General features: G+C 55.1%; 1 protein-coding gene and 1 long non-coding RNA gene across 6 annotated transcripts in view; one reads left to right on the forward strand and one right to left on the reverse strand.

The window, feature by feature from the left end:
- The window catches only part of ZNF423 (zinc finger protein 423), a 315,937-nt gene that overhangs the window by 18,468 nt on the left and 271,272 nt on the right, over positions 1-26,197 (reverse strand). For all 5 annotated transcript variants that reach the window (XM_070261781.1, XM_014738459.3, XM_070261780.1 and 2 more), the window contains 2 exons: positions 10,980-11,111; positions 9,248-9,363 (listed from right to left, as the gene is read on the reverse strand). In XM_070261781.1, the coding sequence (XP_070117882.1) occupies positions 9,248-9,363; positions 10,980-11,111 (248 nt within the window). The remainder of the gene's footprint in view (positions 1-9,247; positions 9,364-10,979; positions 11,112-26,197) is intronic.
- On the forward strand, positions 7,958-15,891 carry LOC138923350 (uncharacterized). The gene is made up of 4 exons (XR_011436835.1): positions 7,958-8,258; positions 11,889-12,158; positions 13,017-13,117; positions 15,664-15,891. It is a non-coding gene; the product is annotated as an uncharacterized lncRNA (long non-coding RNA).

The raw sequence follows: 26,197 nt of genomic DNA on the forward strand, positions 1-26,197 counted from the left end.
CTTCTGTCCTGTGGTGTGGGCACGGCCTGGCACTGCCACACCATGTTGCCACATTTAACAGAATTCGAGCTGTGCTGGGCTCTGGTTCCCACCCTAGTGGGGAAGGCAAGAAGCACAAGGGATCGTACCCTGAAGCATGCGGTAAGTACCCACAGGAAACCTCATGAAGTGCTCTATGCATGAGAACCCTCGATCTTCACAACTACCCGAGACAGTAGGTCTTACCCATTTTACAGACTAAGAAACTGAGGCCAGAGAGGCACAAATGTCTACAGGACAAAGTAATGGGGGCGGGGCAACCTGGGAGGACCCCACTGCAAGGTGCTGGTGGCCTGGCACCTCCCTCTCGCTGCCCCGAGCCAAGCCCAGCCAGGCCTGCTCCCCTGCAGCAGCAGCCAGTGTGGACTGGGCTGTCTTTAAAGCAGGAAGAAGGAAGACGCTGCTACTCACAGGAAGCTCAGCCAAAGAGTCAAATGCTAAGCATGTGCCTAGAGCACTTTAATTTTTAATTATTATTAGTTATAATTATCTGGCTGAATCTGACGGCAGCAGCACAAAGAGGCATGGAGGCTGGCTCCTCGGTTACCCATCTTGTAAGACCAGGAGTTTTAAAAATGGGCTCCTACAATCCGCAGTTGCAGCTTCCTTCTTTTTCTCCTTTCCCTGTTTGTGTTCTCTTTCCTTAATTTTCCTACTTTCTAGGAGCTAAAAAAATATGATACAACATGCGATAAATGGATGGAGGATGGATGGATGGATGGATGGATGGAGAGGAAGTCTTCAGCCTCCAAAAACTCACATTAGACTGGGAAGTCAGGTGTAGACATAGTTACTACAACTGTATTGGCAAAGAGATCGGGGTTAAACCCAGGCCTGGAGAGGTCATAGGAGGGAGGGCTTCTCAGAGAAGGGACCACTTGAGCTGGGGCCTGAAGCCTGGGAAGAGAAGGGCATCCAGGCAGAAGTGTCAGCAGGACCAGCACCTCAGGGAAGCACCCACCTCGAGGAGCAAGCGACACAGCAGCCCCGAGGAATGAACCAAGGATGTGCTCACCCCACTCCAGCCCCACTGCCCTCTTCTCTGTTCCCTGGACACCACAAATCTGCCCCTGCCTCTGAGTGTTTGCACTGGCTGTTCCTTCTCCTGGAACAGCTCTTTCTACTCCTGGCTCCTTCTCAACCTTCAGGACTCAGCTGAGATGCCAGCCTTCCCTGACCACCTGATGTGATTGTTCATCCCCAACATTCCTCAGCCTTGCCCGACACATGTGTGCACATGCACACGCGCGCGCACACACACACACTATTCTCCGTCACCACACAGTGTTTGACTGTCTTCAAAATTCCACAATCTGAGATGACCTAGTTTCATCTTCACTGACTTATCACTGGTGTCTCCCATAAAACGTCAGCTCCATGAGAACAGGGACCTTGTCCCCCTGTTCAAGCTGCATCCTGAGCTCCCATGATGGTGCTTACGGTAGGTACTCGGTACTAAATGTTTGTTGAATGGAAAAGGAACGAGGGAAAGGGTCAAACCAAAAGCTCTTGAGGCCTGAGAAGGAAGGGTCCCAATGGAGCTCAGACCATGCCCTGGCTCAGACACCTCCCCCTGGCTGGCCACCAGGATCCAGCCTGGCAGGGCCCACAGGCCCCATCAGAAGGGCTCCGGGCTGCTTGTTAGAATACCTCGCTCTGCTTTAATCAATCGTAATCACGTAGCTGGAAGCGGCCCGATCAGGCACACACAAGCAAACAGCATGAGCTAATCCTTTAAATGTGCCTGCTCAACGCTCAGCTGGCCGCTTTGCCGCCACGGCCACACTCGGAAAGCGCTTCCTGCAGCCCCTGGCTTTGTCAGTGAGGGAGTCTCGATTCCTGGGCATGGGGCAGGCCCACGGCTCCCCCGAGCCTGGCCTCGTCATGGAGGTTTGCAGGATGCCAGAAGTTGCAGATGCCAGAAGAGCCTTTCTCTGGCTGCCACCTCCCTGGGACAGCGCCCAGCAGGTCCCAGGTTGCCGTGACGGGGGAGGCAGCAGCTCCAGGAAGCCCAAGGGCTTGTGAGGCTCCTGTCTCCAGGACTGGACCTAATCCTTCCTCTCTCCAAGCTGGCCTGAGCTGAACTAACACCCTGGCTCATTGCAAGAAGGTTTGCAGGCTCCTGGCCTCAAACTCCAGCCTGGCAAACCCGGCTCCGGGCCTGGCCCCTGCAACACGGGCCTCCAGGGTGCCTCCGCCGGGCCCCCACAGGAGAGGGCTCTTCTGCATCCCGTTACTGCTACCGTGCCACCTGCCCGGCCCAACTACTAAAATAGTTTCTGGGTCCCCTGACACAAAGGCTTTTTATAGTTCAGCGCTGCAGGCCTCATTTAAATCTATTAGCTCATATAAACGGCAATTCATTTAAACTTTGGAGGGTTTCTGTCTGCAGTGGTGGCGAAGACAATCAGCTTTGCATGTGGCTCTGCCATTTGCTAGTGACCCTGGCCAAATCGCTTAACCTCTCGGGGTCTCAGTTTCCATATCTGTAAATAGGGATGAGAGTACCCACTTCGTGGGATTGCGCTGAGACAATCTGTGTAAAATGTGTAGAACGGGGCCTGGCTCACAGCAGGGATCCAGGCAGGGTGGCACCTTTACAACTATTTCCTGTCAGTTTCAGGGGAGCTCATCCACACGTCAGAGGTCTGCAGGGCTGGGAATCTGCCCACTCCCTTTACGCACCCTGCGGGATGGTGAAGAACGGGGTGCAGGCAGGCTCTCAGGACGGAGAGAAGGAGGCGCCATTGTGCCCAGTGTCTGTGGGCACAGAGGTGTCCACGGGGAATCACAGACGGCTGGGCTGGGCAGGCAGAGCACCCTTGCCCTCAGGTCAGCCGACCCCTGGCAAGGGGCCCATAGGGCCCCAGGCCTTCATCTGCTAAGGCCTGAGGCTGGAAATGCTGGGCCGACAGCCCTCACATTTTTGGGGTCTGTGGTTTACAGAGTTGTGTCCCAACCTCAACCCAATCGGCACAGCACCCTCCACTGAGTCCGGGCCCAGACGAGGACAACAGGGTCCAGAGAGAAGGCCCAGGCCATAGGCACTCAGAAACGTGTACAAAGAGGACTTGAAGTCGCGTCCTTGGCCCCGCTCGATGCCCTGTCCACCTTGCCTCCCTGCCCTGCACACCCAGATCCTCCCCATGGCCCAGGGTGGCTCTCCTGTGCCTGTGGCCTTGAGACTTGGCTAGGTGCCAGAGGGAAGGATTCAGAGTCCCACTTTGTTCAAACTCAGGCGAGAAATCATGAAATCACGGCAACCTCTAATGGAGAGACCCTAGAAAGTCAACTAATCCTCAAACGGCTCGTGCTAATAATATGCTAATAATAATAATGGCAAAATTAACTCCAATAATAATAATAAAGGTAAATAACAAAGGTAGCATCTACCAAGCTCTTCCTATGTGCCAGCCACTGTGCAAGGGCCTTACACAACACAACTGTGAGGAAGGAAACTATTAACACCCCCGTTTACAGATAAGAAACTTCAGGTCCACAGCTGGTAAATGACGGAGCAAGGCTTCAAATACAGAGCTGCTCTCCCAGAGACAGTGCTCCCCGCCTCCTCCTGCAGCATTTCGGACAGGGCTCTGTTTGCACACCTCTACCAGCAGGGACCTCACCACCTTCCATTTCTTCTATTTGTAGACAGCTTTCCCAAGGAGTGGGCATCTGGGGTGTCCACCAGCCCACGCTCCCCTCCTCCTGCTGGTTTATACTGTGCGACCCCCCTCTGGGCCACAGCTCACTGGAGCAGGGTTGGACAGCTGACCTGAGCTCAGCCCTCAGATTCCCTCTCCAGGGGTCTAGAACCTGCTGCCTGTGCACTGGCTACAGTCACTACTTCCAGGTGAGCTGGGTGTTCTTCGTGGTTATCTGTGTAACCAAATCCCCTCTGTCCAAACAGCCAGCTGTGTCTGTCTGGGCAGAAACGACAGGAGCCTTGGTGGAGCTGGCCACCTTCCTCCTTGTCTAGAGGAGCCCAGAGAGTCAGGCTGCAGGAGGAAAACACAGCACAAGCCAGAAAGAGGCCGAGGCAGACGGTCACTGCCTCAATAAACGGACGGTCCCGGGGAACACGGCCGACAACCACGACACTTCCTGCTCTTAGCATCCAAAAGCCCCTGTGTCCCTGCAACTCGATCCCTGTCCTGCTTGTGTGAACTGCAGAGAGTGAGCCTGAGCCACGACCGCCAGAGGCCAGAAGGCACGCCCGCCAGTCTGCCGCCACCGCAGTCTTGGGGCCCCTGGAAGCACACTGCGGAGCCCTCTCCCCAACAGGGCTTAAAATGCCTGAAGGCGGCCGGCACCACACTTCCACTGCAGCCCATCCATGTCCGGTCCCGGCCTAATGGTCTCCAAAAGCTCCGAGTCAGGCTGGATCCCCACAGCCAAACACACTGCCTGAGCGCTCAGGGTGTGGGGTGGAGTGTGCAAGTGTGTGCTTGTGTGTACGTTTAGATGAACCTTGCTTAGTCTCCCCTATTTCTTACCCCCCTTCCAGCCCCTGGCAACTATTGGTCTGTTTTCTATTCCAATATTTTTGCCTTTTCCAGAATGTCATGTACACAGAACCTTACAGGATGGAGCCTTTGGAGTCTGGCTTCCTCACTTGGCACTTGGGACTCATGCACGTTGTGCATGTATCAGAGCTGCTTTTCATTACTGAGCGGTGGTCCGCTGTACGAACGCACCACATCCATCTATCCATTCACCAGGTAAGGGACCATCAGGGGGTGTCCAGTGTGGGGCCGTTATAAATAAAGCCACCACCCTCATTCACATAGAGGCTGTTGTGTGAGTATGTTTCCAGTTCTCTCGGGTAAACACTTGTAGTAGGATTGCAAGGTCATATGTTAAGTATATTTTTAACTTTATAAGAAAATGACAAACTATTCTGCTATGTGGCTGCACCATTTGGCACTTCCACCACGACGTATGAGAGTTCCAATCGCTCCTCCACACCCTGGCCAGCACTTGGTGTTGTGCGTTTCCTGTTTTGTTTTAGTCATTCTAACAGGTGTGAGGTGGCATGACCCTGGGATTGTCATTTGCACTTTCCTCTTGACTAATGATGTTGGGCACCCATGCTTCTTTGGTAAAGTGTTGAAAATTTTCACTCATTTTTTGGTTGATTTTTCCCCCTCATTATTGAGTTTTGAGAGGTTCTTTTATATGTTCTGGATACAAGCCCTTTATCAAATATGTGATTTGCAAGTATCTTCTCCCAGTCTACAACTTTTCATTCTTTTAACAGTGCCTTTCAAAAGCCAAACTTCTTAAATTTTGATGCATGGTATAAATCAGACAATTTCTCTTCCCTACTTTGTTTCCCATCACAGTGGGGATAAAAATCCAAACCCCTTCACCGTCCCACAGACCCTGCCGTGACTGGGGCTCCACCTCCCAGCCCCCTTCACACCATCCCCCCAACTCACTGTGCTTCAGCCACACTTTGCCTTCCGTGTCCCCACAATACGCCAGCTCCCACTGGCCACAGGGCCTTGGCACTGACGGCCCTCTTCCACTCTCCCCTTCCCTCTCACCATCCAGGTCTTGGCTCAAATGCTATCTCTTCAGAGGCCCTCCCTGACCACACTCACCAGGGAGTACCCACCCTCACCCCCATCATGCTCTGGCCTATTACCTAGTTTCATGTTCTTATGTCATTGACCCCCACTGGACAGTGACCATCAATCCCTCTAGAATGCAGGCCCTAGGGGTGTTTTTCTGTCTTGTTCACCACTGTCTTGTAGGTTCCTAGTTCTAGTGCCTGGTGCACAGTGGGCCCTGCAGATAGATGCCGCGAACAAATGAGCAGCAAAGCTCAGCTCCCGGTCATGCTCCTAATCGCTCTGTCATTCATGTGCCCCAGTTTGTCCAAAATCCTCTAAATTCATCTCAGTCTTTGGGCGGAGCCAGGTGAGCTCAGAATCAAACAGGACTTGTACCTCCCTCATCCTGGCAACTGTGCTCCCGTTAATGCATCCTAAGAGAACATTCCCTTTGGAGGCAGACACATCACTGACACAGCCCAAGCTTGCCAGGGTCCAATCACACCTCTACTGCCTCTATATCCACAGCAGGGCCTCCTGTCCTACAGTGACAACAATCCTGAGATCGACCTTCCTGAGACCTCGCAGCCCAGACTTATGTGTGCCAACGAACGTTAGCTTCTCTGAGTCCCGCACAGGACCTCAAATGACATACGGCCAACAGAGCTGGTCGAGGCCCCAGCAAGGCCCGGGCCTGCCTCCTGCCATACCACCCAAACTCCCCACGCCACCCCAGGGAAACAACACGCTCACCCGCCAGCCCCAGCCTCAGCGTAATGACAATGAAGACTTCAATCCCTAGACAAACCCTCCTCTCAGAAAACCAGAAAACCACTATTCAAGTTACTTAACGAAAGCCATTATTGGCATAGATTTGGCATTGCTACAGCACTTCCACATTTAAATGGTCTGTAATTAAAATCACTAATTGCAGAAAATAGAGACTCGTTAAGGCTATAATTTAGCGAGGTTCTCGGCATTTGAGGATCTGCCTGAAAGGCTGGTGGGGTGACCCAGGAAACCACCAGCTCACACAAACCATTCTGGCGTCTGCATAGCCCGCAGCCCCGGGCGGGCATAGCTGGAGCGAGACCCAGCTTCAAGCTGCCGCTCCCTACGCCTCTGCTGCCCGAGGGAGGCCACTGGCACAGTGACACCAACAAAGCCCAGAAGAGGCAGAACTGGGAAACCTCTCTGGGAAAAACCTTAAAGCCAACAAGAAGGAGAGCAGTCATCCCTCTCCTGGCATCCAGGACAATGCTGGAGGACGGGAGGGCTGAGCAAGTCTGACGTTTAAGTAAACCGTAGTTTATATGTGCTGGTGGGTCTAAGGCAGGCTGTCATGTCGGGCTATAAAAAGCCTCAGGTGGCTGGGGACCTGGGGCCTATTTTGGAAGCTGGGCCAGGCAGGTGAGGCAGGTGGAGGCTGAGGCCCAGGGTGCACCTGGGAGGAAGGGCGCACGGCAAGCAGGTTCCCTGGACGGCCCGGCCCCAGGCACTGGCACTAATCCCCCTTGGTTATAGAAGAGTGGGGACAGCCAGCCGTCCCCCAGCCTCAGCAGAGAGGCACAGCTCAGTGTGTGGGTCAGTGGGGAGACAGCAGTGAGCCCAGGGCAGGGTCACTAACTTGCTGGTGGCTGTTTGGAAGTGGAACCCCCACTCTGGGCCTGGGTCGGTTACTCTGTCCCACAGTGTGATGGGATGAAGGCTACATGAGAGATACAAGGACTTAGAGGAACTCAGAGGGGCCACCCAGAGAATAAAAAGCAACAGGCTGTTTGCAAACTGTGCAGGCACTCTTCCAGGTCAGAGGCCAGGCCTGCCAGCTCCGCCCGCCCAGCTCTGGCACGGCCAGCCCATGGGACCGGGACCCTGACTGTCGATGTGAATCCCCCATGCCCTCCACAGGCCTGCTTTCATTTCCTCTGGGCTACGCTGCCAGCCGCTGTGCAGACAGGCGGGCCTGGGCCTGGCTGTGTGGACAGGCTGGGGCGCAGCGCGGAGAGGAGTCTCCCACGCCATGGGGTGAGGCTGTGCCCTTCCACCTCAGGAGAGGGGCACCGCTGCTGCCCCCGAGCGACTTCAGGACTCCGCCCCGGCTGCCACGGCCTCAGCTCGTCCCGCAGGTGGCGGCGAGTGCCAAGTGCGGGATCAGCACTTGCCCAGGCGTGCGGGCCGGGCACGTTCCAGTGGGCAGACACGCCCTGCGGGCCCACGTGGGCTAGTCCTCAGGGTGCTAACAGACGCCCGCTCTCCTCTCCTTCCAGGCACAGGGAGGGATGACCTTCCTCACCCCTTTGAAACTGGGCATGGCCAGGGGACTGGCTCTGGCCAAGACAATGTGAGAGGAGGAGACGTGTGTCATTTCCCAGGGCAAGCTGGGAGAGCCGGCGGGCGAATCACCACCTCCCTCTTCCCCCGCCTGGTGACCACGCAAGCAGGAGCGGAGATGGACCCTCCGAGGGCCCAGGTCACTGAGTGACTATCTGAGTGTCGTGAACAGGCCCTCCTCTGCCACCTACCTGGACACGTAACACGAGCAACAAACGAATCCCTGTTGTTTGAAGACACTGAGATGAGGAGGATGTTTGCTACTGCAGCATGACCGAGCCTGCACCCCAATGAAGACGGCGTCATTCACAGTTTATGGCACTTCAGCAGGTCTGTGCAGACGTGTGGCCTTCCTGTGGCCATCCGTGCAGCACTTCCCCTTGGGCTGGGGTGTTATGCTGTGTGTGCAGTGTTACTCTTTGACGACGGTGTTTCCGCGTGTGTGTGTGCGTGTGTAGGAACTGTGTGCACGGAACTTTCCTGTGTGTGTGATGACACCATCTGTGTACAGTGCATGTGTGATTTTTCAGTGTGCACGTGTGGTATTTATGGTAGGCACGTGACCTCTCCAGTGTCACAAGTATTTCTTGCAAAAATCAGTGGATGAGAAGGCAGTTTCACGTGGACACAGATATTGGTCCTCAGGAACCAGTAAGAGGTGGGGGGGCCCCACGGGATGCCGAGGAGAGTGACTGAAGGTGCCTAGGGAGGACCCCCACAGCAGCTTCCCTTCACAAGGGCCCTCTCAGCTCTGCAGGCCCTGGATGGGGATCTGAGGAAGCTGCTCAGGGCCATGTGCCTCTCCTGAGGCCACATCAGCCTGGGAACCCCTGGCGGGAATCCCTCCCTCTGCGTTGGGGCCCAGGCTGGTATCCACTGCTCTCTTGGCTGGCTTTCCTGGGACTCTGAGACCCCAGACCCAGGACTCAGCCATGCCAGCCATAGATCCAAAGCTCAGCCGAAGACCATCATGCAATAGAGGCGGGGAAACGGAATCCCCAAGAAGGGCAGGGATTTGCCACAGAAACACCACAGACATAAGCCTTTGGACTCCTGCTCCAGGATCTGCTGCTACATCCTGGTTCTCCTGAGAATGCCAGGCCAGCAGAGGCCCAGAGGCCATACCCTACGTCAACCAGCCAGGAGGGCAGCCGCTGGCTCCAGACCCACAAGGCAAGTCCAGCCACCTGTTGCTTTTCCAGTTGGGGTGATGCTGAGTACAAGGCCTCATCACCTTGACTTCACCCCAACACCCTCGGTGCCAAGGGGGGCCCCAAAGAGGATAAGGAGGGGTGTGTGCAGCAGACAAGGGCACTCACCTGCAGCTCGGTCTGGAAGAAGAACTTCTGTGGGCACTGCGAGCAGTCATAGATCTTGTCCTCTTGCCCGTGCACGGCAAAGATGTGCTGCTGCAACTTGTTGGCCTGGACAAAGACTAGACACGGACATGGCCATCAGGGGCCAAACTTTGGGGACACCAACCTAGCCACCTGGCGCAGCCGCCCCCACTCCACTCACAAGTAGGGATCACCCAGACGTGGACACAGTCAGCCAAACAATGGGCTATTGGGAGCATTGGCACCTACTAGAGGGAACCCAAGCCAGTGAGGCTGAGCTCTGTCACTTACAGCCTGTGCAACATTGGACAAGTCACTTAACCTCTCTGGGCTTCATTACTTTATCTGAGAAACAGGGATCATTACAGTATATAGCTCACTAGATGGCTGGGAGAGTCAAATGGGTTAATGCTTGCAAAATGCTTAAAAGATGCCCTGCCACATAACTAGTCAAAATGAACGTCATCATTGTCGTCATCATCATTCGCCAGATACCTTCACCGTGTGGGCTCCTTGAATACAGCACAGGCCTGTACGGCAGCCACTGGTGTGATCCCCATTTTATAGAAGAGAAAACTGAGGCCCTGGGAGTGTTAAGTGACTTGTCCTCGGTCCTGCTGCTATCAGGTGGCAGAGCCAGGATCTGAATTACATAAGCTTAGCACAGTGTCTGGTACAAGAAGGTGCTCGAGAAACAGGAATTACTATTCTTTCTGAGGTTGTTGTTGGCGTCCTTAGACCCCACACAGGGCCCTGGGGTCCGGGATCAGCTCACCTGGCAGGCCCCTCGGTGCAGCCCCAACACAGCCCTAGAGTGTGACATAGCAGATAGGGGCTCCCAGACTGAGGGAAGAGGCACCGGGCGTGCCAAGGCTCTCGGGAACTCCAGAGGGGTGTGAGTGTGTGGGGACATCCCCGTAGCAGAGCGCCTCCCTCAGGCATGTCCCGGAGCAGGTCGCATGCCAGCTTCCCGGCGGCGGGTCCACAGGGCAGCCTCAGCCCTGGGCACAGGCAGGAGGTGGCCCTGAGGCAGCTGCATGTCTGGGAGGTGAGCACCTCAGAGCTCCCCTCCCGCCAGGCACCTCCCCAGGGGGGCTTCCCGCCATGGCAGACAACAGATGTCGGGGGAGGCAGAGGCAGGCCAGGCTCCCCACACACCGGCTGCCATCTGGGCAGCAGGAGGGGGGCCAGCAGAGCCCCTGAGACTCGCCTCAGGCCGGGACAGCCGCTCGCCTGGGCCGGCAGCCAGTCTGGGGCCTGGGGGCTGGGGCCTTGGCCGGCAGAGCTGCCCTTGACCCCTGCGGCCTAGAGCACGGGTGGAGCATGCACTGAGACAGGCCAGGAGGTGTGCAAAGGGAGAAGCCCCCTGTGCTGGACAGAGCTCGCAGCTCAGGGAGATGAGCACGAAGCCTGTGAGGGGCAAACTGCCACGGAGGGCCAAGGCCAGGGTGGACAAAGGACTCGCAGCCGCTGCGTGCAGGGGTGAGGGGGCTGCCCAACCTGCCTAAGAGGGGATGCCGGAGAGCACAGACAGAGGGCGTGGGTCAGCTCTAACAGAGGACGCAGGGAGCGGGGCTGCAGACCCCTGGGGCTTTCCCCACGAACTCCAGGTCCACGTCAGACCAGGCGAGGTCCAGCAATCAAAGGGCTGGGCCCCTGGGTCCCTTCCCTCTCCCCACGTGCTCCCTGCCAGACACATGGCAGGGCACCTTACCTGTGAAGCACACAGGGCATTTGAAGGTGCCGCCCATGCCCTCGAAGCTGTGCTCGATGAGGTGACAGAGGAGCTTGGCCGGGGAGTCGAACATCTGGTTGCACAGCTTACACTCGTGGTTGATGCCTTCCTCTGCAAGGAGAACCACAGCCGGTCAGCGGCTCTGCACACCACGTCCTCTGGGCAGCAGCCCATGGCCCAGGACCCCTCAGGCCAGCCCCGACCCAATCCCCAGAACCAGGGCTGGTGTGGGGGCCGAGGATGCCAAGATCCGTCTCGGCTCCAGATGGTCCAGCCCCCAAGGCTTACAGACCCCAGGGGCCAGCTCCTAATATCTGGCTCTTGAAAGTGTCATTTACTGTGATTTCTCCTGCTGGTCCAGCAACAGCTTGAACCCGAGACCATGTCACAGTGGAGAGGGGCCCCAGATGGAGTCTGCACAGAGAAGGGAGTCCAATCAGGATTTTAAAAAATCCAGTTGAGTATTTACTAAGCATGTACTATGTGCTAGGTACTTTGCTACGAGCTGGGGATTCTGTGGAGAACTGAGCAGACCATGCGCTTGCCCCCACTCTAGTCGGGAGGAAGACAGATAAATAAAATGGTCCCCACAGAACACAGCGTCGGAGGTGATGTGAAAACAAGGGCGCCCTCTAGGAGAGGGTGGGGGCAGGGCCCTGATGGGGGTCGTGCAGGGCCGGCCTGAAGGCAGCAAGGGGGCAGTGTGTCCGAAGCTCGGGGGCAGGGCGGGGGGGGCAGGGTGGGGGTGAAGTCAGGGTGGACAGAGGGACACACCACAGAGGGTCTTGCCGGCCACTGGAAGACTTGGGGATTTTCCTCTAAGATGGATGGGCAGCCACTGGAAGATACTGCAAAAAGCAATAAACGCTCTCCTTTTTTGGGAAACAGATGGCCTATCCAGTGGATCACAGACAACGGACAGACACCCTGTCCTGCTTCCAGATCAGAACATGGCTCCATCGCCCCACCTGGGAGCTGCTGTGACCCCAAAACTTCATTCAAAGTCACCCAGGGAAGGGAGCATGGCCCCGAGTGACAGCTTCACACCAGTGTCAAGAGGCGCAGAGCGGACATCTGCGCCCCCGCCCAGGATCAGCGGGGCAGAGTGCAAATCCTGGCCTCTTCATACCGTGTGGCCTGGGCATCAGTTCATGCTCGGTAAGTGAGGGCCACCTGAGACCCTGCCTCATGAGAGGATGAGAGGGGCCGGTGTCTGAGGCCCGTGTGGCCCGGTGGTCAACATAGGGTAGAAGGAAGTCGCGCCAGCTTAACCATCACATCACCCAGGGTTGGAACCTGGCTCTGCCACTCATTGCGTGATCTTGGGTAGTTATATAACCTCTCTGTGCCTCAGTTTCCTCTTTTCTAACACATTCAGACAGCCTTCCTTATGACTACACACCTATTAGAATGGCCAAAATCCAGACCACTGACAATACCAAATGCTGAGGAGGATGCGGAGTGACAGGACGCTCACTCACTGCGGGGGCGGGGGAGCGCAAAATGGTACAGCCACTTGGCAGCTTCTCACCAAACTAACATACTCACCATCCAATCGAGCAATCTCACTCTTCAGTATTCACCCAAAGGAGACGAAAACTTACGTCCACACGAAAACCTGCACATGGTGCTTACAACAACTTTATTCATAATCACCCAAACTTGGAAGCCACCAAGACGTCCTTCCGTAGATTAATGAATAAGTAAACTGGCACATCCAGACAGTGGATTATAATTCAGTTGTAAAAAGAAATGAGCCAGGAAAAGACACGGAGGAACCTTAAACACATAAGATTCAGTGAAAAAAGCCGATCTGAAAAGGCCACAACTGTATGATTCCAACCACATGACACTGTGGAAAAGGCAGAACTATGAGACAGTAAAAAGATCAGCAGCTGCTGGGGGTGGGGAGGGGTGAGCAGGTGGAGCACAGGGGATTTTTAGGGCAGTGAAAATACTCTATATGACATTATAATGATGCATACACGCCATTATATATAAATTACACATTTATAGAATGTGCAACACCAAGAGTGAACCCCAAGGCAGACGATGGACTGTGGGTGATTATGAGATGTCACTGAAGGTTCATCTTTGCAAAAAAATGGACCATTCTGGTGAGTGATGTTAACAACGGGGATGCTATGGATGTAGGGGGACACAGGCGTAAGGGAAATCTCTGCGTCTTCCTCTCAATTTTATCATAAACTCTAAAAAAATAGTCTTTTAAAAAAAAGTCAAATCCTCCCCTGCTAAAAAACACCCTTCCTCTTATAGTCGACCCAAGAATTAAATGAGTCAACACATGAGAAGGAGTTTGACCAGCCCCGGCACACAGCAAGTGCTCAATAAGTGTTTGTTGCCAGGCAGGCTGGTATCAGTGAGAGTGTTATCTGGGACATCCAAGGACACAGGCTCCCCCTCGGGCTCCCCCAGGGAACCAGCCTCACCAAAGGCGCCAGGTGCTCGATTTGCCCTCAAAGGCAAGAATTAGGTAGCAGAGGGGCTCTGCCAGTGGCAAAACAGGAACACAGATGGGCTGAGGCTCCTGGCCAGTCCCTGGGTCCCCAGGCCCTGGCAGGGGCTGGCAGGGACAGCAGGCATCCCTCCGGCCCAGCCGTCCCCCACAGGCATCCCACCGCAGAGGCGGACGTACACGTGCACGTGCAGGTGGGCCTGCCCCACATAGCCCGCTGGCTGGAATCTACCGGGTGTTTGTCATGCCCCTGGAGCCCCGGCAACTAGGCCACATGCACCCGACAGAGATGTGCGCAGAGCTTCCATTTATATGCGGAAAAGGGACTCATTGACAAGTCCTGGGACACAGGGCTGGCTCAGCAGGCTCGCTGCACGGGCCTCACGCACGTCCTCCACATCCCTTCGGGAGACCCTCCTCATAATTAGAGATGGCCTCCAGTGGGGCACTGCCTCAGAGGAGCCCCCACACACCCCCGCCCCCACACAAACAATGCTTCTCAGGGCTTGGCACGGAGTATGGGTACAAGGAGTGAATGAAGGAATGAACGAGAGAGACAGACATCAGCTTTATTTGTGGCCTTCCTATTAGAATGTGGACACTTCTTGGACATTAATGAAGTAATGAAGTAGAGGGTGTGTGAAAATGACAATTGTACGGAGGTTTCTAGTATAGTTTATAATACACATTTAAGTTTATAACGTACCTTAATTTAAGTTTATAACATAAATTGAATCTCAGAATTAACCCTGCTTACTGGGAAAAAAACATTTCTAGGAAAGAAAAAATGGGTTCAGAGAATTAGAGCACTTGCTGAAGTAACACAACCAGGTGGGGGCAGTGCTCTGAATCTCTCCTTATCCGTATGTGTTCCACCTGCACACCACCTCCAGGCAGCCTCCCCTGAGTATGCCAGCACACAGGGCTGCCCCTGGCTGGGCACAGCAACTCTGGATTCATGTAACCGGATCCTAGGAGTCTTTCTGATCCTGGCAACCAGGCTACAGGTGCAGAGGCTGTCTTCTCCTCCTCAGGCTCCCAAAGCATCAGGGCCAAGCTGGGCCCACAGGAGGGGCTCGGGAAATACTCATGGGACAGAGATGCCCCTGGCTGGGCCCTGTTCCCCTGCCTAGCCAGAGCTAGCTCCCTGGGCTGAGATGGCAAAGGAGGATTTACTGCTCTCCGCCAAGCGGGGGCCTTTGTCCACTTGGCTGTGAATGGAGACGTGCCAGTCTGATACACAAACACCGAGAGGACAAAGCAGGTTCCTGCAACTTATAAATCAGAGAAATCATGTCTGACAGTCACTTTCCGTTTTCTGAGCGCTGAGCAATTCATCAGCCGGTCCCCTCTGATTCATAGTTGCAGCTACACCCTGCACCCACGTTCATAAATATGTGCACAGTCAGGCAGTCCTGGAGCTGCAAGCAGGTTCCGGGGCCTCAACAGCTGCCATTTAAGCAAATCACAGCCCCAAACCGGGGTGATGTGAGGTTCCGGGCTAATTAGATCAAGAGCCGATGGATGGCTGCCGGGCCGCTCGCTGGTCCCTTGCCTCGCTCTCCCCCAAGTGCTAAAGAGAGTCAAAGCTGGGAGAGGGCAGAGGGAAAATAAAACAAGCAAAAAGTAAAGGTGGGGTGAAAATAATAAAGCCTGAGGGGACCCCACAGACCTGGGACCTCCCGAGGCCAGGCCAGATCTGATTTGCAAATCCTTCTGAAGCCCGAGGCCCTCTCCCCACCGGAGGGGGTGGGAGTTGCCCCCTGGGGCGTCCATTATGTGCACCTCCGCCCATAAACCATCCGGGAAAACTGGGGAGGGCCAGGGAGGCGGGAGGCCAGGGAGGGGCTGCCCTAGTTAGTGCCGAACACTGCTTGCTGTGACCCAGTGGAGCCAGCCCGCGGATGCTGATGGAATTCGCCGCCGCCGCCATCGCTCTCACCCCGCCGACGCCGACAACCTCTTCTTCTGTCCCAAGTCGCAGGGTCCGCAGATAGCGGCACCCTCCGAGAATAACTTTCCTGAATTATATAAGATCACAGGCGGAGCGCCGACACCTTGGAGCAGAATGACAAAGCTGTCTGGGAGCCTGCAGGCCCCGGCGCCCCGGCGTGGGGGCTGGAGGATTTTGTGAGTTAAGACGCACAATTGCTTCGTCTCCTTTCTATTTTTTTCTTTTTTTTATAGCACATGACAGGCATCCATAAGAGAGACCTCGCAACTCAAGTGAATTATGCAGCCTGGCTCATTTGTAAAGTGGAATGTAGATTTCACCTGCTCGCTGCCCCAGACCTTCCCTCCCTGTCCCCGTAAGCCAGGGCTGGCACAGCAATCTATTGATTGATTATGATTTTAAAAACATAAAAATAAATAAAGCCCCAAATTGCCAAATAAACAATCCAGCAAGCCCAAAAATCTGAGTCCCCCATCTCTTTTTTTTTCCTCTGCTCAAGAATAATAAGTGTTAATTTTACACTTCATTTCTCAAAAAAATAATAGGATGTGCTTTTACTTAAAACCAAGTCAGCCTGCTGGAACCTTTCAGGCTGAAACTGTGTCAGCCCAAAAGAGGAGCAGAGGGCTTTGTGCGGGAGCATCGTGCCGAGATGACAGCTCCCTGTAATGTCCTCCGCACCGACTTTTGTCTCCAAAAGCATTTGATCCCTGGCAGACACACACTTATTTCCATGCAGGTCTTGGGGGAAGCCGGGAGGAGAGAGAGCTGATTATCAGGAGCCTGAAGGTGAAGCTCGGGTGGGCCCCACTGATGTCAAAGGCAGGCCTGGGCACACATTCGGAGGCCATAATTTGCTGCCCAGGATGGAGGGGCAGCAGGCTGCCTTGAGGAGCCGACAGGGCATTGTTCTTGGGCTCTGATGCACTGAGCCTGACCTGCTCCTGCCATCTCAAAGGGCCTTATCTGGCCCTTCTCTAAGTGGGGACCCCACTTGGGGAAGCTGACCCAGGAGTGTTATCATTAATGGGTATGCGTTTCTAGGAGAGAACCAGTGACGGCTGCCCGTGTGGACAGGAGGCATTACGCCACCTCCATTCAGGAAGCAGCAGTTAAGGACACAAAAGTTAGAACGAGAAACACTTGGGTTTGAGTCCCACTTCCATCACTCACTCACTGTGTGCACTTGAGTAAGTGACTTAACCTCTCTGAGCTTCAGCTGCTTCTGCTAGAAAATGGGAAGAATCATCACAGGGGTTTTGTAAGGCAGCCGAGCAGGCTTCTTCTGCCACAGGACCCCTGCCCTCAGTGCACCACTCTCCCGAGACCGTCTCCTTATCCTCCTCCCCTCACTTGATCCGGGTGACTGCTCCAGACCCCCACCCCACCCCGGCTGCAACAGCACATGCCCCATCCTTTTGAGTACCTCACCCACCTTTAATTTCCAAGCCAGTGCCTTCCACCACCTGCCGCGTTGCAGAGCCGACTGTTTTCAGTTGACTCACCCGCAGAGGAGGAGTAAGCGAGCTCCCCAGGCTGCTGCTCCTTGCCGCCCCCAGGGCCTGGAGCAGGGCCTGGCAGCTAGCAGGCGCCCAGGGAAGAGGACATGAAGACTTACATAGAGCACTCAGGACAATGCTGGGACAGGGGGTGGGGAGCTGGTAAGTGCTGGTTACCATACTCCAGCGGTCCCTCCAAAGCTCGCAGCACTCATGGCTTATCACCCCTGTGCCTGCCTTCAGGGACTGGCCACCTGGATCCTCACAAGGTAGCCTGCTCCAGGAGTGCATACACGGGGGATCTACCTTGACTGACAGAAGAGGAAAGGGACGCTTGGATGGGTAGGGCTGGGGGTGGGTGGGGAGCCATGCTGTTCACCCCAAGCAGCTCTCTCTGGCTTTAGAAAATACAAAAAAAGGCCCCAGGACTCGAGCCCTGTGCTCCTTGATATCCAAAAACGCAGCTGAGAAGGGCAGACTTGAGCCTGGCGGAACCCCTTGCCAGCGCCAGCTCCAGTGGGCAGGAGGGCTGGGGGCTTTCCCAGGTGAGGGGAGGGGCAGCGCCCTCACCGGACAGCGTGGGCCAGCCTTGGGCTATGGCACCGTCTCTGTCTCTGCAGCAGCATTTCTGCGAGTGGAAGGAATGCAGGGGAATGCACGGGCTACCGCGCTGAGCTGGAATTCCTCCTTAGCAGCTCAGGTAATGAACCTACCAGACATCAATTCCAGGGCACCAGGGGCTGAGCCCACAGCCTACCCCAAATATCAGGTTTTGTAAAGACCCCTGAGGTCCAGAGGTCCAGGCTGAGACACACATGGGGCACATGGAGGTAAGGAAGAGGAAGAGCAGAGGGCCCGGCAGAGGTCAGGGCAAATGAGGAGGCAGGAGGGGAACTGAGGAGAGGACCCATCCAACACCGCGCCAGTAAATAACCAGCCACAGACACGTGCGGAACAGGATGCAGAAGCGTGGGCCCATGGAGGACTCACTCCTTTGTTCTCTGTAAGGAAAAAAGACCTTTGGCAGAAGAGAAGAGGGCAGATGGTAATACCTGGGCAGCCCGATCAGACTTCATCTATTGATTTGTCATTAAACACCACAAGGAATTTAACGAAGGCAGGCCGAGGGGAGGGGAAAGGATGACATTAGGGCTGGGAGTTGACAAAGGAGAAAAGAGCATGTGAGGGAGAGTGCTTCCATGGAGGCCAGGCAGGAGCCGGGGAGCGTGTAACGGGGCCAAGGGCTGTGCTGGGATCCCAACGGCCCAGGCCCTTGCTGCCCTGGAGCATCTGCATCCCTGCTAGGCAGGATGTGGTCCGCAGACCAGCAGCTCTGGCATCACCTGGACCTGGTTAGAAATGCAGACTCTCAGGGCCCACCCCGGGGCCTGCAGAAGGAGAATCTGCATTTTACAAGTGCCCCAGTGATCTGAAGGTGCATTCAAGTTTGAGGAGCGCTGAGCTCTGTCAAACGGCTTCTGGAGAGGCCCGTCTTGTTGGAATCCTGTCGTCATGAAGTGGCATGTCCACAGCCACTGCACTGCCTTTACCTAAACTGCATATTATGGGTCTCTAAAAAGGCAGAGAGTTTTCTAGAGTCGCTTTTTGTCCACACTTTACAGAAATTTGAGAAATCATCAACTAACACCAAGAAACACTTTCCTATTATCACAACTGGGATGAAAATTATGTGGGGTGTCTTTGGAGAGGATGCTGGAGACTCTGGGGGTGGGTGACCAACACTCCCCCAAGTCACCCCGGTGTCCCCACAGCCCCAGATGCCCAATGCCAGGGTGCTGCGGGCTACTCAGTGCATCCCATCACTCAACAACGCTCAGCCATTGCTTGAAGGCACGCCCCACCACCGCCACCCCATTTTGGGCTCACATTTTCCTAATTAATCCTGGAGGATGGGCTGTACCCTTCTTCCTCCTCTCGGGGGCACCTTCCCAGGCCTCTCTGGCCGGGAGGGACCCATCTCATGGTCCCCCGTGTTTCAGAGAGGCTTATAAATGAGCTCTGGCAGCCTGAACTGGGGCCCACTGGGGACCCAGAGCCTCTTCAAAACAGAGCCCTGACAATTAGGCGGTCTGAGTTTTGAAAGGCTTGGGATTGATGGCGTGGACAGTAAAAATATCACCTGGGGAGCTGGGTGTAGTCCTCCGAGGGTTGCCTGAGGTCAGTTGCCATGGCAACGGAGAATGAGCTCAACCTTGTAACTGACCCTTATCTTTTTTTGATCTGTGGGCCACTTGGGGCCTAGGCTTGAAATCAACTGGAAAATAATCTGGTCACATATCAGAAAGAAAACTATTTATACTTATTTACCCAGGTACCCACTAACATCCCCCTTCGGCAATGACGCCGACGCCACGACAAACTGCCGTCAAACGTTAGAAAGGAGGCTCTCGATGGCAGGAGAAAGGGGGAGGCTGAATCCCCTAGGTCGGCAGAATGAAGCGGTGTCCACGTGTGGGCGGTGCACGCAGGTGGAAAGGGCTACCCTCCCCCGCCCCTCCCGTCGTTCCTGCCAGAAGCAATGGCTCCTCTTCGCATGCTTCCAGTAAAAGTCCACCTAAGGACTCAGACTCTGAAACTGCCCCTCTCACCTGCCATTTGGGCATGTCGTTGCAGCCCGGCTCCATCACTAGGCTGCCCAGCTTTATTCCAGGCTCGGACGAGACTGCTCTGCAAGAGGCGTGTCCCAGCTACGAGGCTGGACAGAGATCTGGGCACACGTGCCCTCTCCACACCTGGGGAAGGCGTCCACACGGGGTTGGGTGAGGGCAGACTGAGGCGGGACAACTGCAGGCCCTTCCCCCTGGTCCCACACCCCAGGAAGGCCTGGCTGGCTCAGCGGCCCCGCACTCACCCCAGGGTTCCCATGGCAAGAGGGCCATCTGGCCAAGGCCCGTCTCCAGGACGCTGCTATCCTAACTTACAAGTACTTGCTCGCCCTCTCCTCCCCTGAAACTCAAATTAGAAGACTCCAGATGGTTCTGTGGAGCGACTGCTCCCCAGAGCCACGTCACATGAATCTTAGCTAGGGGTCAGTTAGGCTTGAGGGTGGTTCCAGGTAAACCCCCTTTAGATGGCCCGTCACAGCAAACAGGACAGCTCAGCTGACTGCCCCCCACTCATCCTGTTCTGTCAAGTGAGATCCTTTGGGAGTAGATAAAAAACATGGCTGAGGACTAGCCAGCAGGGAGGACATGCCTGGCTCCACCTCAGACTCAGGGGTCAGTGGGCTGAGCGCTTTCTATCTGTGCCTCAGTCTGCTCATCTGTGCAGTGGGGAGAGAGCTGTCCCCTCACAGGGCTGTTATAAAGAGGGGGTGGGAGCACGGTGAAGAATACCAATTACACGGCTCCTACCACCACGGAGGTCATTACTGCTTCTGTAACTTCAGACAGGATTCTGCCTGAAACTCGGGGTACCGCACCTGAGGACAGGTACTCGATCTCTGTTATGTCCACCTGTGAATACCTCTCTTTTTTTGCCTTGTCTCCATACCCTCCACCTCCGTACCCCTCCCCACATTTGCACGGCAGAAGCTGTGTCCAAATGTCAACCCCTCGTCCGTCTGTGCCTCGCTGCAGCTGCCTACTTCTGGCCACAGGGAGTTTACTCCGTCCGCCTCTGATGCTCCTGTGACCACAGTTTCATATTTCTTCGTCCTTCTCCTAGGATTCCATGGAGGTCACAAGCGGGGCCTGAGACAAGGGCATGAGTCACATTCATGTGCCCCCATCCCCAGGCCCTGGCATCCCTTCCTCATAGCTGGGCCCGTGCAGGGAGCTCCCTCAGGGCCCCCATGCTCCAAGAACCTCCACTGCAGAGGCTGCCCAGCCGGGTAGGATACCTGACGGAGGGAGGCTCCTTCCAGCTCGACCATCTGCTTTCCACACCGTCAGGGAGCCCAGCCCTGAGGTGCTGGCAGCCCTGGATGGTTAATGAGAAAACACACCATCTTTGCAGAGGGCCATGCTTGCGAACTTCTTAAGGTGGCTGACCAGAGACGCGGAGAGTCTGTAACCTTCAGGACACAGTGACTAGTTGTCTTTAGCAAAAGAGAAGTCATCAACCAGGCCCTGGACACGTCACCAAGAGACGGGAGAAGCCTATCTCACCTACTTAGTGGAAAGAGAAGGCAAATAAATGAGTGAATGATCAAATTAACCACAGACAGATGAGTGGGCCTTCACCGGGAACTCAGAGCGGGCAGAGAGAACTCCCAGAGTTCTAAAGGATTCAGAACTTCTTTGCCTCCAAACTGCTAGAGCTTGAGACTTTGGGGGCTTGAAATACCCTACTGAAGAACAGGATATTTCTTCAGCCGTTCCATTGTCCTCTTCACACATACTCCTTCCACCTGCCAAAGATCAAGGCCCTCGGAAAAAGAAGATTCTGCACATCCCGGGGGACCCACTGGGTGAAAACAAGTGGCTCATGCTTCCTTAACACACCACACACCTACTGATGTATCGCTGATCTTCAGACTTAAGTCTCCCGCAACAAGGCAGCTGTTCAAAAATCCATCATGTGAATAACGCTCAGATTAACGGCCTCTCATAACATACAATTAATGTGACAGGCAGGTTGCAAAATCCTTATTGTCACCGACCGTGCCAGGGACACATGAATTACCCCTGCTTCCACTACTAGGGTTTTCTCTGCTGCTGACATCATTTTCTTCCCCTACCAAGACCATTTTTTAAATGAGCAACAACAGTGAGTCAAAAAGCCAGACAGCCACCCACATGTACAAACACAGTGCATCCATGCAGAATGCAAATAACACCATTTTTCAAGTTTTCCAATCAGGTAGACACAGGACGGTCCCTGAAGTTACTCATACGTAAAGCAAGAAGATCTAGTGCTCAGCCTGGAAACTGCAATTCTCCACTTCCCCTCACTGACCACACGCACCGGACACTGGGCATCCACCCTCACCCCTCATTGACCACATGACCCGGACACTGGACATCCACCCTCACCCCTCACTGACCACACACACCGGACACTGGACATCCATCCTCACCCCTCACTGACCACACGCACCGGACACTGGACATCCACCCTCACCCCTCACTGACCACACGCACCGGACACTGGACATCCACCCTCACCCCTCACTGACCACACGCACCGGACACTGGACATCCACCCTCACCCCTCAGCAGCTCCCTGGGCAAAAATAAGTGACAAGACTAGAAAATAATGACTGATTTCTATTGAAAAGTTTTAAAAGTATGCAGCTGTGAGATCTGCACTGTCCAATATGGTCAGTACTAGCCACATGTGGCTATTTAAGTCTAAGTTAATTAAAGTTAAAATTAAAAATTCAGTTCCACATCTCAAGTGCTCAACAGTAGTGGCTGCCGACGTGGACAGCGTAGAAGGTTTCCCTCATGGAAGGTCCTACTGGACCGCCTGTGCTGGTCAGCAAGCGGTGTGAGGGCAGCAGCTCTGTCTTGTCAACACTGTGATCCCAGAATCTACGACAGCGTGCAACACACAGCAGGCGCTCAAGAAATACGTATCGAATTGTGGCATGTGTATTTGAAAATGTAAGACTACCTCATCCCTTTTGGTTGTTGGCACGTGCTTGTGATTGCCCTACGTGGGAAACTACTCGGACGCGACCTCTGCCCTTCAACTGAAACCTCGACCCTGATAATTATGTAGTCACTTTGTCTAGGGGATTTAAGAATATGGTGAATACAGGAACGTTCAAGAGTAATGAAGTTTCTCTGAAGGGCGGACCCCAAATAATTGGGTAACTTGGACTAATGGGTTAGGAGGCTGATGGATAACAATGAGCCACTAGCTAGTCTAGAAGCCCACGTGCCACCCCACCACTGAGCTGCCTCTCACCGAGTAACTCGTGTGCCCTGGTCTCCACATCTCCCTGAGAAGCATCAGAATGTCAGCAAGCAGAGGACACCTGCTGGCACTCAGGGCCAAGAGAGAAAGACCAATGCAAGGATTTCCCACCTTTACGTTGGCTTCGCCCTCCTGCTCGAAGGAAGCAAATGCTTGCATTTGTAATGCTTAATGAAGTGGTTTCCTAGCTCTGCTTCTGCAGGCTGCATCTCAAAGAACCGGGTTTTTGCTGTGACCCGAGTAAAATGAAAATTGAAGCTAAAATCGGAAATTCAAACGCAACATGGAATAAATGAATACATTCAAATCAATGACACATCCTTCAAGTCGTCGCATGATTCCAACAGAATCCCAGCACTGAGCCTGCTGGGGAAGGGCTTGTCTCTTCAGCTGGGCGGGAAAGCCAAAAGAGACAGCGATGCTGCGGCACACGCACGCACGGCCCCCCCAGGCAGCTTCTTAGATGGAACTTTCCTGTGTCTCCCACTCTCCTCCACCCTCCCTCTCCCCAACACCCACCATCAAAATGTCGCCCTGAGGGCACGCATGGTGCTGCTGCCTTCTTGCCTCCTTCAGCTGACCCAGGACTGAGAATAAGCGAGACCTAGTGGATGCTCCAAGCTCACATTTAACATCAACTTGTTGATTTGTTCAGCTCTCAGAGCTGAGTTCTCCCAGACTCAGCTGGTTATCTGGGATGGTTTGGACCCAGCACCCAGAGACCAGAAGGGGGGCCTGCCATCTCTAGGCAGCTTAGGCCCCACAGTCCGGCTCCCAGAGGCCGGCCAGTCAGCCTCTGCCCACAGCCAACTCTGTCCACCATCTGGCCCTGCCTTCACCCTCCTGGCAGGCCCCTGAAGCCCGAGCTCTGCTCCCATCCACCCAGCATTCCTTGCCCAAGGAGGCAGTGAACTGACAGCCACAGACAGCCCCGACCCGCAGGGGAGCAGGGGACAGGCAGTCTGTTCTGGAAGGAGGGAAGCCGGCTGCCTGCGGAGAGGTTGGGAGCGGGGGTGGAGGCCCCCCCACGCAGCCTCCACCCTCCGCGCTGGCTCAACGGGAGGAACAGCTGCCGCTAGCTGTAGCGAGCTGCGAGCAGTCCGAGGCCCACGCACGGCAGGACGATGCCCCTCCGTACCACTCTGACTGGCATCTTGCCTTTTTCCTTCTGGGAAAAGACAGCTTCGGACACCTTTATAAAAAAGCGCATCTGACACCCGGCCATTCACCCTTTGCTCTCCACCCTCCTGGCCCCCCCTTACCACGCCTGCTCCAGTCTCTCCCCTTCAGTCCACCAGCACTCACTGACTGGGTGGTCCTCCCCAGGCGCCATGGCCATCAGCTCACTCTCTTCCTCAAGAAACTGCAGTGGCTCCCTTTCTCCCTGTGTAAAGCTACAGCCTCTGCCAGACGGCCCAGGCCCCACCCAACCAACACACCTCCTCGCTGCCACAGCCCCCCTCGCGCCCCACTGCCCCTCCCCCCAGGGCCCTGCTCATTCCTGACTCTGTCTTCATTCAAGCACCTCTTCACGCTCCGCCTCTGTGCTTCCAACCATAAGTTTCCAAGAGAAAGTCCCACACCGGCATCTGAGTTTCTGGTTCCATTTGCACCCAAAGCTACCCGTAATCAAGTGACATAAAAAGCTATCTTTCAAAAGATTCCTCCCTTTGCTTAAGCTAATTTGACTGTCTGTCACTTGCAACCCAAACAGTCCTGGCTAATAAATTCTCTGAAGACAAAAACTGCAGTTCTTTTACTTGTCTAGGGTTTCTAATAGGGCCAGACAAACGTAAGGTGCTCGATAAATGCTAATAGTTTTGTTGGTGAGAAGATTCATACGCGCCTCCCACTGCAGCCCTGGATCCTGCCCTGGAGTGTTCAGTTCAGGCCGGCGGTTCCAGTGCTCAGCGCAGTCCCAGGCGCGCAAGCTCTGACATGTGGCTCTGGGTCCACAGACACCCAGACGCCCCCCTAGGAGCGAGGTCCCTAGCATGCTGGATGGTGGTGCAGCAGGATGGGGTCTGCCCTGTAACCACCCCTGCAAAGACAATGCTGTTCTTGGGTGAGTCACGGTCCCCGCGTGCTCACTCATTGCTCTCGGCAAGTTCAGCGCTTACAGAGAGGCAGAGCCCTGGAGTCAGGCTTCATGCCCCCTCCTGCCACCAGCCAGCTGTGGGACCTTGCATGAGTGACCTAACCTCGCTGGGGCACTGGTCCCCATATAGAGTGAGGGCTGTCACAGTACCGACCTCATCAGACCGCTGTGAGGATGAGCGGGCTCGGAGGGTCAGTGCTGCTCTTATCATGACCATCACTGCCACCGTCTCTGTGTCGGGCATTGGGTGAGGCATTGGGGTGGCAGCCAGTGAGATTCTGTGGCCCCCAAGCTGCTCAGAGGTGAGGAGTCTGGGAGGCCAGGTGAAGGGGCATGCCATGTGCGATGACACAGTCACCCAGAAATCCAGAAAACACCCCAAATCAGGCCTGGTAGGACCTGGGGAGGGGGCAACAGAGCTTGAGAGGAGACAGAGGGTTGGAGACCTGGGTGGATGGAGGAGCGGCAGGAGTCGAGTGCCCAGTAGCCCAGCCGGGCCCTCCCAGGGCCCGGTCCTCCTTGCATGCCACATCACAGCCTCACTGACCCAGGGCCTAGGATGCAGGAGCCGCTCCAGTGGAGGGCGGGTGGAAGGGCAGGGGCCTGGTGTGAGCCCCCAGGGTCCCTGCTGTCACTGAAGGGCTTGGTCTGGTAAGGTGACACCTCCATCCCCACTGGATGCAACCAGGAGACGGACACACACACAAACACGCATGCATACCCCTCCAGAACCCATTTTGAGGTCCCACAAATTAAAGAAGTTTTTCAATACACAACCTCCCATCACAGCAAAGGCCGTAGTCCCCACTCCCACCCACAACGTTAATCTCAGATTCTGAAGAGAAAAGTAATCCAAAGCCGATTTCTCTGCCTTCCCCTCATGCTTTAATCACATCCCCAACACACAAGGGCCTGCCCTTAAAGACAATTTAGAAACCAGAAACCGGACTCTAGCAGAGTACGCTGAATTCCGGTTCCAAAATCAAGAGCACGTCTTCCACTCGTGACTTGCCTGGGCAGGGACAGTGCCTGGCCATATCCTGGCCTCCATCTGGACAGCTCCCTTCTTTTCCAGAGCTGAGAAAGGCAGAAAACCCATCCACCTGCAGATGGCGGTGGCACTGGGGTCCGGCATGAAAGTGGGCGCCTGCGTGGCCTCTGGCCCGGTTCACAGCAGAGAATACCTCCACGCCTCCTGCCCACAGCAGGTGTCTGCAGAGCACAGCTCCAGCTCTCACCTCAACGGGAATGTGCCGGTCCACCTACCCCTCCTCCCCAGCCTGG

The sequence above is a fragment of the Equus caballus genome, chromosome 3 (assembly GCF_041296265.1).
Source record: "Equus caballus isolate H_3958 breed thoroughbred chromosome 3, TB-T2T, whole genome shotgun sequence".
NCBI lineage: Eukaryota > Metazoa > Chordata > Mammalia > Perissodactyla > Equidae > Equus > Equus caballus.